At 47.1% G+C, this 12,845-nt stretch overlaps 1 protein-coding gene across 2 annotated transcripts in view; it reads left to right on the top strand.

The window, feature by feature from the left end:
- cwc22 (CWC22 spliceosome associated protein homolog) overlaps positions 1-10,634 on the top strand; it is a 101,181-nt gene extending 90,547 nt beyond the window's left edge. For both annotated transcript variants that reach the window (XM_060928961.1, XM_060928962.1), the window contains exons 20-21: positions 6,142-6,329; positions 8,627-10,634. In XM_060928961.1, the coding sequence (XP_060784944.1) occupies positions 6,142-6,329; positions 8,627-10,395 (1,957 nt within the window). In that variant the 3' untranslated portion in view covers positions 10,396-10,634. The remainder of the gene's footprint in view (positions 1-6,141; positions 6,330-8,626) is intronic.
- The last annotated feature ends 2,211 nt before the right edge of the window (positions 10,635-12,845 follow it).

Genomic DNA, 12,845 nt, shown 5'->3' with positions numbered 1-12,845 from the left:
TTTGGAGGCCCTCTTCCGTGTGCGAGGTCAGGGCAGCGTCATCAGCAAACGACATTTCTCTAATGAGCACTGTGCACACTTTTTTTTGTCTTGGCCCTCAGACGTGCCAAGTTGAATAACCTTCGGTCACTTCTGGTGTGTAGATGGACACCCTGTGAAGTCAAGCAGCAGCGAGAAGAAGATACCAAACGGAGTTTGTGCAAGTACACAACCTTGTTTCATGCCACTCTGAATTGCAAAGGGTTCTGAAACTTCACCTTCATAGCTTACCACACCCTGCATGTCTTCATGGAAAGAGGTAATTATGCTGAGCAACTGTGGAGGACAGCCAGTCTTCAGCAGTTGGAACAGACCTTTCCTACTCAGGAGATCAAATGCCTTTGTGAGGTCAATGAAAGTGATGTATAATGGCATCTGCTGTTCTCAACATTTCTCCTGGAGTTGATGGACAGAGAAAATTATGTCTACTGTGGATCTTTTAGCCCTAAAACCGCACTGAGATTCTGGGTAAATGCGTTCAGCAAGGACTTGGAGACGCCTCAAGACCACACGGGCAAAGACTTTGCCAACTATGCTCAGCAAGGGGATACCCCAATAGTTATTACAATCACTGCGGTCACCCTTGTTCTTGTACAGGGTTACTGTTTTCGCATTACGCATGTCACGAGGTACCTTGCCTTCTCTCCAACAAAGAAGCAAGAGCTCATGAAGTGGTTCCAGCAGGGCTGGTTTTCCACATTTGATGATCTCTCATGGAATACCATCGTTACCCGGTGCTTTACCACTGGACTGAGCATCAATGGCTTTACTAAGCTCTTCTACGGTGGGTTCTAAGTCCAATTCCTCCAAGACAGGAAGGTCTTCTAAGACGTCAAGTGCTTCCTGAAAAACTGAGTTTTCTCTGGAGTAGGGGTCTAGATAATGATCAACCCATTTGCTTGTTTCTGTCAGTAATCGCTTCCCCTGTTTTAGCTTTCAGGGGTGCAGTCTTCATAGTTGTTTTGCCTGTTGCTTGCTTAATACCCTCATACATGCTTCTGGTGTTACCAGAGTCTGAGGTGCGCTGGATATTGTCTGCAAGTTGAAGCCAGTAAATGTTTGCACAGCGACGAGCAGTTTGCCGGGCCTTGCTATGAGCGGCTTTCAATGCTTGTAGGTTTTGCTGACTAGGGTCACGCTTGTAATGGATCAGTGCAGCACACTTGGCATCAATGACTGGTTCTAACACAGAGATGTTAGCTTCAAACCAGTCAGTGTTCTTGTGCTCTTTTTTGCCATACGTCTTTGCTGCAGTGCTGTAGATAGTGTTCCGAAGAGATTTCCATCTTCCTTCTGCATCGAGCGGTTGGTCATTGGTCAGAGACTCCTTAAGCCGTTCTGTGAATTCCAGGTTTTTGTCAGGGTAAGCCGTCCTGCTCATGTTCATTTTTGGATTACGTTTTTTTCTTGGAATGATAGTTTCTTTGGTTTTAGCTTTGCCTTCAAGACAACCAGAGAGTGGTCAGTGTCGCAGTTGGCACTGTGGTATGCTCTGGTATTGTGGGCATTGTTTAGAGACTCGCGTCTAGTAATAATCAAGTCAAGCTGATGCCAATGACTCGACCTAGGATGTCTCCAAGATGCTTTATGGCATGACTTGTTCTCGAAGTAGGTGTTCGTCACACATAGGTTGTGGTAGCAGCAAAGCTCCAGGAGCCTCTGGTCATTGTCATTCATTTTGCCTATGCCATGATGACCTAATGCGTTTGGCCAGCATTCGTGATCTGTGCCCACCCTTGCATTGAAATTGCCCATAAGAAAGATATGCTTTGTTGCTGAGATACTTTTGATAACGCTGTCTAGATGTTCGTAGAATTGATCTTTGGCTTCAGGTATGGCTGTTAGTGTTGGTGCGTAAATACAAACGAGGTTTGCACGGTGAGGATTCTCTCAGTGCCACCTGTTGGAGGTTCAATCATGCAGAGCAATATGTTTTTAACTGCAAAACCAACACCCATGTTCCCTGGTTTCTTCTGCACTTTCCCTTGCCAGAAGAAGGTATAGTTTTTCTCCTTCAGTGATCTCCTGTCTGGAAGTCGGGTCTCTTGCAGGGCTGCAATGTCAGTATTCAACCTGCACAGCTTGCGGTTAATCACTGTGGTTTTGCGAGTGTTGTCTATTTGTTGGAGGTCGTCTGACAGTCCAGTACGCATTGTGTGCACATTCCAGCTTGCAATGCGAAGAGCTGGAGTCTTCGTTTTCTTCCAATTTTTGCCTGGAGCAGTGTTTAACGATCCGCTTGTTGAGCAAGAAGTGCAAAGCTCCAGGCACCCACTGAAGCAGGCAGATCGTGACGGGTCAACACCTTCCTGGCTGGGGGCTGCCCAGCTTAAGGCGGGCAGTAGTTGACCAATAGGACGTGATCATCCCTCCCACTGTCGAAGACAACCCGTGGCGTCCGGCTCTTACGCCAATCAAGCATGGACTTGTACAGTGGGGCAAAAAAGTATTTAGTCAGTCACCAATTGTGCAAGTTCTCCCACTTAAAAAGATGAGAGAGGTCTGTAATTTTCATCATAGGTACACTTCAACTATGAGAGACAGAATGAGGAAAAAAAAATCCAGAAAATCACATTGTCTGATTTTTAAAGAATTTATTTGCAAATTATGGTGGAAAATAAGTATTTGGTTAATAACACAAGTTCATCTCAATACTTTGTTATATAACCTTTGTTGGCAATGACAGAGGTCAAACGTTTTCTGTAAGTCTTCACAAGGTTTTCACACACTGTTGCTGGTATTTTGGCCCATTCCTCCATACAGATCTCCTCTAGAGCAGTGATGTTTTGGGGCTGTCGCTGGGCAACACAGACTTTCAACTCCCTCCAAAGAATTTCTCTGGGGTTGAGATCTGGAGACTGGCTAGGCCACTCCAGGACCTTGAAATGCTTCTTACGAAGCCACTCCTTCGTTGTCCGGGTGGTGTGTTTGGGATCATTGTCATGCTGAAAGACCCAGCCACGTTTCATCTTCAATGCCCTTGCTGATGGAAGGAGGTTTTCACTCAAAATCTCACGATACATGGCCCCATTCATTCTTTCCTTTACACGGATCAGTCGTCCTGGTCCCTTTGCAGAAAAACAGCCCCAAAGCATGATGTTTCCACCCCCATGCTTCACAGTAGGTATGGTGTTCTTTGGATGCAACTCGGCATTCTTTCTCCTCCAAACACAAGAAGTTGAGTTTTTACCAAAAAGTTCTATTTTGGTTTCATCTGACCATATGACATTCTCCCAATCCTCTTCTGGATCATCCGAATGCTCTCTAGCAAACTTCAGATGGGCCTGGACATGTACTGGCTTAAGCAGGGGGACACGTCTGGCACTGCAGGATTTGAGTCCCTGGCGGCGTAGTGTGTTACTGATGGTAGCCTTTGTTACTTTGGTCCCAGCTCTCTGCAGGTCATTCACTAGGTCCCCCCGTGTGGTTCTGGGATTTCTGCTCACCGTTCTTGTGATCATTTTGACCCCACGGGGTGAGATCTTGCGTGGAGCCCCAGATCGAGGGAGATTATCAGTGGTCTTGTATGTCTTCCATTTTCTAATAATTGCTCCCACAGTTGATTTCTTCACACCAAGCTGCTTACCTATTGCAGATTCAGTCTTCCCAGCCTGGTGCAGGTCTACAATTTTGTTTCTGGTGTCCTTTGACAGCTCTTTGGTCTTGGCCATAGTGGAGTTTGGAGTGTGACTGTTTGAGGTTGTGGACAGGTGTCTTTTATACTGATAACGAGTTCAAACAGGTGCCATTAATACAGGTAACGAGTGGAGGACAGAGGAGCCTCTTAAAGAAGTTGTTACAGGTCTGTGAGAGCCAGAAATCTTGCTTGTTTGTAGGTGACCAAATACTTATTTTACCGAGGAATTTACCAATTAATTCATTAAAAATCCTACAATGTGATTTCCTGGATTCTTTCCCCCCATTCTGTCTCTCATAGTTGAGGTGTACCTATGATGAAAATTACAGGCCTCTCTCATCTTTTTAAGTGGGAGAACTTGCACAATTGGTGGCTGACTAAATACTTTTTTGCCCCACTGTAACCTGTAACTGCTGTCTTCCATGTTGTGCTCTCTCAGATTGTAAGACTGGAGTGACCTCTCCAGGGCGCAAGCCTGGGCAAAGTGTCTGGAGGCCTAGCGTTGCCCAGTCATCAGGGCCCCCCTCTCGGCCACCCCGGCAAGATCCAACGGAATGCAGAGCATTATGATTGGGACCGGCTAGGCTACAGGAGTTGCCGGAAGGAAGCCAAAAATGACAGCCATCCGCCTTCGGGTCTCCACTCCGAATTTTGTTTGGATTAACTTTCATAGCCTTTTCCATGGATGAATATGGCTGCAAGGCAGCGGAGGTTTGGAATCGGGGTTTTCCGTCCCCTAGGTGGACTGCCCTCCTAGGCTGATGAGCTCTATCTGCCCAGAGCAACTGGTTTTAAGGCGCCAGTGAACCGCCTTCACTGAAAATATTTTCAGCACTACAAGATATACTTCATATCTTCATGTCACTGTGTAACGTTCTTTATATTATGCCCACACACACACACACACACACACACACACACACGCGCGCACGCACACACACACACACACACACACACACACACAAATTAATCAAAAGAATTTTAATTTTGAACCGGTTCACCATTTTGACAACACGCGTCTAGTCAGCGGGAAAACACTGGGAGTGATGTCATCGGATTGAAATATCAGGAATTATTATCCATACAGGACACTTTCGCTGGAATAAAAACATGTTTTATTCCCTTCTAGCGGGTTTCATTCATTTGGTTTGATAGCATGCAATAGTGTTAGCATAGCATTATGTTGAATATGGTTTACGTTATTGCATGGTTGTCAAGGCAACATGAGGTCACACGTCGGAGATGTAAAACTTCCACGCTAGCGAGTGACTGTGACGATTTGTAAAGAAACATGGCCACCAGGTTTGCTTCGTTACAAAATATGGAAGATTTTGAGAGAATTTTGAAAGAGAAAGACGCGTTGAACACCTGAAAGGAATGTGTATATGTATTATAATAATAATAATAATGGCTTTTCTCATGGTCTGTCAGATATATTCCATTCAGCTACTCATCTGAATATATTTGATAAACCACTCAACACCAGCCAGTATTATTTAAATACGTCACTCAGATCCGTGATGTATTTTGTATGAAAAATGCAAGTTTTTCAACACGAGAAGATAAACTTCATATCTTCAAACTAACGTGTGACTTTTTTTTTTTTAATTTATTTATTTTCCCCCTCTTTTTATATCGACACCTTCACAAACAAAGTCCCCAAATTTATCAGAACAATTCATTGATTTCCTCATGAGTGACAGAGATTTATGTCCTGGTTTTGGTTCTCCATGTCCCAGATGGAGCTCAGATGAAAAGTACAAGTGGCGAATTTCACACGAAAACACTCGTGTCCTTATAAAATATTTAAGTTATTCCCTGAAATCGGGTCGTACATGAGCTGATAGCTGATGTGGCACGTAGCACCGAGTTGTCTGTAAGCCATGTATGATGAGACATGGATTATGTACAAGTGAAATAACTGTTTTATTCTCTCCACATTCACTGGATTTTTATTTTTTGCAAATTCGATAAATAAAAACTTGATACAAAACGTCCGACAAAATAATTTCTGCTTAGAATGTAAACAAACCAGCGAAATGACAGGAGCAATTTATGGAAAATGCAATGATAATTCTTGAAAAATAAAAAAAAGACATTCTTATCAAATACTTTTATTCCATATTTTGTTGCTTCTTTTGTATTTTTTGGGTTTTGTTTTCGAGTAGAGTTTTTATTTCGTCCTCGATTGGTTCAGCAACACGCTCCGCCATTTTGTTTTTCTCTCCTTGCGGTATATGAGTTAATATCCTAGTAGTAGAGTAGCCAATCAGAGCGCATGATTGCTCATATACAGTGAATGTGGAGAGAATAAATAAAATATCGTGTGTTAGATTATTTGACCTATCGGCGCCCGTGGACTTTTGTTAAAGGGGTTTTGGTTTACACCCACTCTGAGAGAATCTCTAATGTATCTCTCTCTCTCTCTCTCTCTCTCTCTCTCTCTCTCTCTCACACGCACACAGAGATGAGCTAAGAGAGCACCTGAAGAACGCGCCAAAGATGATCATGACTCAGAACCAGGATGTCGAGTCGTCTGACTCTTCCTCCTCCTCGTCCTCATCATCAGACTCCTCGTCCTCGGCCAGTGACAGCAGTGACTCAGACTCCTCCAGTGACTCGGATGACTCGTCCAGCAGCTCCAGTTCTTCAGGTACACACTCGTCCCTCTCTCAGTACACTCGTCTATTCGTTTGTACACTGACCCCCCCCCCCCCCCACCACCACCACCACCACCACCTCAGTGACACCAGTCCTGCTTCCAAATTGTATTAACCATTTAAAGGCATGTAATATAAAGGAGGAAAAGGGCAGCGGGCGAGAGATCAGGTTCCGGAGAAATGGGAAACATGAGCTGATGTGAGTGTTTCATTTCCTGCTCATTTCCAGCCTGTCAGGTGCTCAGTTATTTAAAGCTTTAAAAACAGTGACGGGATTAGGGATGTTAACCGGTGACCGTTTGACCGAATCAACGTCAACCGGTTAATTTTTTTTTTTTTTGGTTGTCGGTTAAAAAAAAAAAATCAATCATTTTGAAGCTGCCGATTTTGGAGCGGAGAACCTGGAATTGTGTGTTGTAAACGCTTGGGGCATGCTATGCGGTGTAAGGACGACAGCTGACCAATCAGAAACCCCCATTCAGTCATGTCCCGCCCTCCCGCCCCAGTTGAACACAGCTGCCACTCGGCGAAAGAAAAGTGTAGACACAGGCTTTTTAGCTTACAAATTACTATTGTGTGTTTTTTTTTTTTTTTTAATTATTATTAGAAGGCACATGGAGTTTAGTCCTGCCTCGGCCAGTGCATTCTGAAAGTATGTTTCGGTCTGTAGCCAACAATGCATGTTACTGCAGATCATATCTCTCCACACAAACTAAAGGCGCAGATGCCGACTTTTGGAGGGAAGGGGAGAGAATGAAATGACAGCGGTGTCTGAGGGGGAGTGACAAACGCAGCTTTTGTGTCTGTGAGCCAAGTCGGTGACGGCTTCAGAGCAACTTCGATACCATGCAGTAATGGCGTGTTGATATTGGTAACGGCGTTATAACGATTGTAGCTAATTAATTAGATTACCCGGCGTTATAACAGCCTTTATTTTAACGCCGTTATTCCCATCACTGAATGTTCTGTACTTCTTCTAGCACTTGACTTTATTTTCAACGCCGTCATGGCCAACTGAAACTGTCTCTAAACTGGAGCCATTTGTCCTCCGCTCCGATACAAACCCCTCGACATCAGTGCCGCGTTTGACTAAATGTTTCGCGCTGTAGAAAAGGTAATGTGAGTGGAGGGCAGCGACTGGGACTGAACGTGCGGATGCTCGCGGTTAGATTTAGAATAGATTCTAATAATTCCAATTCTTGAATTTTAAACTCATAGGTTAACCGACTTTAACCGGCTAATGAGACTCGGTGGTCGGTCAAGATTTTTTTTAGTTTTCGCCATCCCTAGACGGGATTTAGCAGTCTGCTGGAAATGAAGCTGGCAGTAAGGGTTGTGGTGCTGAATCAGGTGTGAGTTGTTCTCTCTGTCTGGTGTGTGTGTGAGAGCTCAACTAGCAGTAGCCTGTGTGGTGGTGGGTTTTTTGTTTGTTTTTTAGCTTGGGTGGGGTGGGTGTGTTTTGTGCACATTTGCTTTAATTAGCTTCTTGTGCTTGTTAACAGTGCGTTGTGTAAAAGGACTTCAGGTGTCTCATACACACGTTTCTCTTCCTGACTGAGTGTTAGTGTCCAGCTGTTGATGAAAGTTACTCAGTAATGGATGCAAGATATGCTGCAGTTTTCTCTTGAACTCGTACACACCCGCAGATGGAAACTCGACAGTGGTGACCTGGTTTTGAGGCTGAACTCTTCAGGGAATTCAGCAGCAGGCTCTGTCACCACACACACACACACACACACACACACACACACACACACAGCCTGAACCAGGTTCGAGTCATGTCCTAATTCAAAACGCTTATCAAGTGACCTTGTTTCCCCTCCTTGAATTTCCCTCAGTTTCTTCCACCATAATTTATAACCCGAGTGATTTGACAGATCCGTTTGGATCCCATCACTGCAGTGCAGCGAACATACCGTTCCTTTAAAACTTACTTCCACAAATTCAAAATTACAGCCCCAGTTAACTTGTTTTTCATGATTAGCTTCTTGCCAATACACCACACACACAATGACTCGACTAAAGCACTTGACTGTACAAGCATTGTTCCTGTACACTTTTCTATCACTCGTACTGTTCACGAGTTGTTTACGTGCTGGGAGATTATGACGATGATAATACTGAAGTGTTTTGCAAATTTTAAAGTATTCTACTAAATAATTGGGTGACGTGACAAGAAAAGGATGACTCGGCTGCTCACTCATCACTTGTATTAATGCTTATTTCACTCGGTTTTCTGGAGTCATGCACTTGGTTTCTAATTGTTGTCACTATTTCCGCTCTTCCATAGATTCAGACTCTGATGCGAAGCGGAGAAAGGGGTCCCAGCGTGGAAAGAAACATAAGGAGAAGAGCAAAAGGAGCCAGAGACAAGGCAGAAACCAGGAGGACCGACAAAGACAACAGAACAAATCACGAAAAGACTCTCCTGATAAGCTAGAACGTGTGCGAAGGGATTCACCAATTGTGCGAGAGCGCGGGCGACGAGACTCCCCGGATGTGCGAGAGCGCGGGCGACGAGACTCCCCGGATGTGCGAGAGCGCGGGCGACGAGACTCCCCGGATGTGCGAGAGCGCGGGCGACGGGACTCCCCGGATGTGCGAGCGCGCGGGCGACGGGACTCCCCTGACGTGCGAGCGCGTGGGCGACGGGACTCCCCTGACGTGCGAGCGCGCGGGCGACGGGACTCCCCTGACGTGCGAGCGCGCGGGCGACGGGACTCCCCTGACGTGCGAGCGCGCGGGCGACGGGACTCTCCTGACGTGCGCGGGCGACGGGACTCTCCTGACGTGCGAGGGCGGCGGGACTCTCCTGACGTGCGAGGGCGACGGGACTCTCCTGACGTGCGAGGGCGACGGGACTCTCCTGACGTGCGTGGGCGACGGGACTCTCCTGACGTGCGTGGGCGGCGGGACTCTCCTGACGTGCGTGGGCGACGGGACTCTCCTGACGTGCGTGGGCGGCGGGACTCTCCTGACGTGCGAGGGCGGCGGGACTCTCCTGACGTGCGAGGGCGGCGGGACTCTCCTGACGTGCGAGGGCGGCGGGACTCTCCTGACGTGCGAGGGCGGCGGGACTCTCCTGACGTGCGAGGGCGGCGGGACTCTCCTGACGTGCGAGGGCGGCGGGACTCTCCTGACGTGCGAGGGCGGCGGGACTCTCCTGACGTGCGAGGGCGACGGGACTCTCCTGACGTGCGAGGGCGACGGGACTCTCCTGACGTGCGAGGGCGACGGGACTCTCCTGACGTGCGAGGGCGGCGGGACTCTCCTGACGTGCGTGGGCGACGGGACTCTCCTGACGTGCGTGGGCGACGGGACTCTCCTGGCGGGCGACGGGACTCTCCTGGCGTGCGCGGGCGACGGGACTCTCCTGGCGTGCGCGGGCGAAGGGACTCTCCTGGCGTGCGCGGGCGAAGGGACTCTCCTGGCGTGCGCGGGCGGCGGGACTCTCCTGGCGTGCGCGGGCGGCGGGACTCTCCTGGCGTGCGCGGGCGGCGGGACTCTCCTGGCGTGCGCGGGCGACGGGACTCTCCTGGCGTGCGCGGGCGGCGGGACTCTCCTGGCGTGCGCGGGCGGCGGGACTCTCCTGGCGTGCGCGGGCGGCGGGACTCTCCTGGCGTGCGCGGGCGGCGGGACTCTCCTGGCGTGCGCGGGCGGCGGGACTCTCCTGGCGTGCGCGGGCGGCGGGACTCTCCTGACGTGCGCGGGCGGCGGGACTCCCCGGACGTGCGCGGGCGCCGGGACTCCCCGGACGTGCGAGGGCGCCGGGACTCCCCGGACTGGGCAGAACGTAAGGACCAGAGATATAAAAACAGAGAGAATGAGAATGACTGGCACAAAATCAAGGACACCAAAAGTGACTTGCAGAGAGACAGAGAGCGCCGGCGCAGCCGAGAGAGGTCAAAGTCAAAATCGCACGAGAGAAGCAGCAAGGACGTGTCTTCCAGAGACTTGTACAAGAATGGAATGGAGCGAGAGGACAAGGAAAACCGGTACAGGGAGTCCAGGAGGAGAGAGGACAGGAGTGTCGAGAGGTCGCCCAGGAGACGCAGATAGCCCACAGCACGAGAGACATCAATACATCAGTTATTGCGTCGCAACCTTCACTTCAGACCACTGAAAATGCAGCGTTTCTGGACAAATTAGCAGTGCATTGTGGGAAATCGGAGCAGTTTTAGATTCCCTCTGGACTGTAGGAAAGTGAGCAAAGTGTTTGTCCCCTGGAGGATATTTTGTATTTTGATTTCCCTAAAAGTGTTTTGTGTTTTATATGATCATTAAAATAATCGATTAAATGACTGGCTTCGGTGTTAAGTTTGGAGTGTGGACTGGGATTAGTAATGTGTCGAGTCTACAACTGTGTTTACATGCAGCAGAGGAATAAACAGCATCCGGTCACTTCCTTGAATCCATTCTGGGCTCTGTTAGGTTCATTTTGCACGTTGGGAAAGATTAGGTGTGGGCGGGGCATGCTATAGACATACTGGGATGGTAGTATGCGGGACATGAAGTCTTAGGCCTTTGGGACATTGGAAGGTTTAGCTGAAACTGATCTTATTGGAAGTTTTAATCATGGTACTACAGTCCGAGTGTTTTGCTCGCATTTTTATTTATTTTTTTCTTCCCCAACGCAAGTAGAATTTGGAGCGTGGTAACTATAGTTACAAAATGCTAAGTAGAGCTAGTTTGTCTCAAGGCTTTCAACATATCGATGACCTGCTTGACATTTTCGACAATATCTTGTGTGTTCATGTGCAAAATTATATCAGTTTAGAAATGCGAGTGGCTGAACAGGTTTATGAATCCGTCAAACCTGCAACTTGGGAAACGTAGCTAGCTTTAGGTTTGCTAACACTTCAAGGTTTGCTATCAAATCTGGATATAAACACGCGTACGAGCACACTTGTATGATTTGCATACAACCGTCCAGTGAGCCCTTGTGCTCCTTCAGTATGGTAGGTGGGGGCGGAGCCATCCTGGAAGAGACCACACCCATCAGGATGCACCCTACGGTTAGAGCACTGTTTATTTTCTGCATCCTGAACGGGACAGGCTTTATTCTAAAAGTGCAAAAGGTTCCCAGGAATATGCAAACAAAATGTAATATTTTGTGTTAAATATTGGTCGGTTTATTCCCTTGCTTTGTGAAAGGAAAAATGATGTTCAGCCTACAAGACACCCTGTCTCTCCTGTTCTTGGTCATTCTGTAAAGAAAATGACGCACAAACCGACCCTGTCAGTTCTAATCTGACGAGTGCTGACGCTGATGCATCCTTTCTGCCCTCCAGGAGCTCAGAACGAACACGGCTGCGCTTTAATAAAGCCCTCGTTCACCTCACAGAGGGTAAACAGTCGAATGGCTAACCTAGAAACGCATCCCGTCTTTGTTGCGGTCTGTAATGGGGTGGAGATTGTGTTTTGTGATCACGCAGCAGCTAGTTAGAGTGCAGGATGTGCACAAGAGAGCAGAGGCACTGTGGATTGATTGATGGTCAGATAAATGGACTTCACTGACCCAGTGGAAGTCATTTTCAGTGTCTCTCTTTGAGACACGTCCCTGTTTGGGTTCTGGGTTTACAGTGCAAAAGTAGATACCACAGATGAAAATGTTCTGTCGTCTTTTACGTTTTTCTTCAGCATGCTTCATTTTTGAGCTCTACCTTCCAACAGAATTCAGAGATAAATGCCATAGAAGACGCCATTGATCCCCATGGTGTAATTTGTGTGCAATACAGAGTATAAAGTGCATAAAACGAGTGTAGTGTGTGCCAGCAGGAGAGCAAGAACGATTGACGACTTGAGCCTTTCACATAAACAGAAGGAACGATGGTTAAAAAGACGCGATTGATTCCTCATGGGGAAAGTAGAACATAAAGTAAAACACTGAATACTGTGTATAAATGTGTGCACGGTAAACAACGTGTACTGGAGTCAGTCAGAGCGATGGATGGAGAGATGGGAGATAAATGGATAAGTGGATGTCTGGGAGAATGGGTGATTAAAAAATGATCAATATGAGAACAGTGGGGAGGGTTTGTCATAAATAGATGCCAGGGTAGATAAATGCAAGAAGGGACGGGAAGATAGAAAGAAGGATCTCTGATTGATGGGAAGATGAATTGGAGGATGAAAGAATGAGTTTTAAAAAACTGAAAGATGAAGTGGAAGAGTTGATGTGAGGTTTTGAGATGGAAGTACAGATGGGTAGAATAGATGGATCATTGGAAACATTTACAATAAATGAATGGATCACAACTTAATAGATTTAAGAGTTGACAAATTACTGGATGGAGGAGTTCAGGATAAATGGAGTAGAGCATGTTAATTCATAGATGGATGAAAGCATTTACAGTAAATGAATGGATTGATTTGAAGTCGTTGTTAGAATTGTAATAAATGGAAGGATGGATGAGAGATTAAATTGGTAAAAAGTCAAGAAGGTGGATGGATTGTTTGAAATGTTCTCCCCCAGTGGTTAGATAGATGATGGTATCTTCTTGGATGAA

The sequence above is a fragment of the Neoarius graeffei genome, chromosome 9 (genome assembly GCF_027579695.1).
Source record: "Neoarius graeffei isolate fNeoGra1 chromosome 9, fNeoGra1.pri, whole genome shotgun sequence".
Classification (NCBI taxonomy): Eukaryota; Metazoa; Chordata; class Actinopteri; order Siluriformes; family Ariidae; genus Neoarius; species Neoarius graeffei.
The sequence above is the reverse complement of the archived record's forward strand: the minus strand, read 5'-3'. Positions and strand labels throughout refer to the sequence as shown.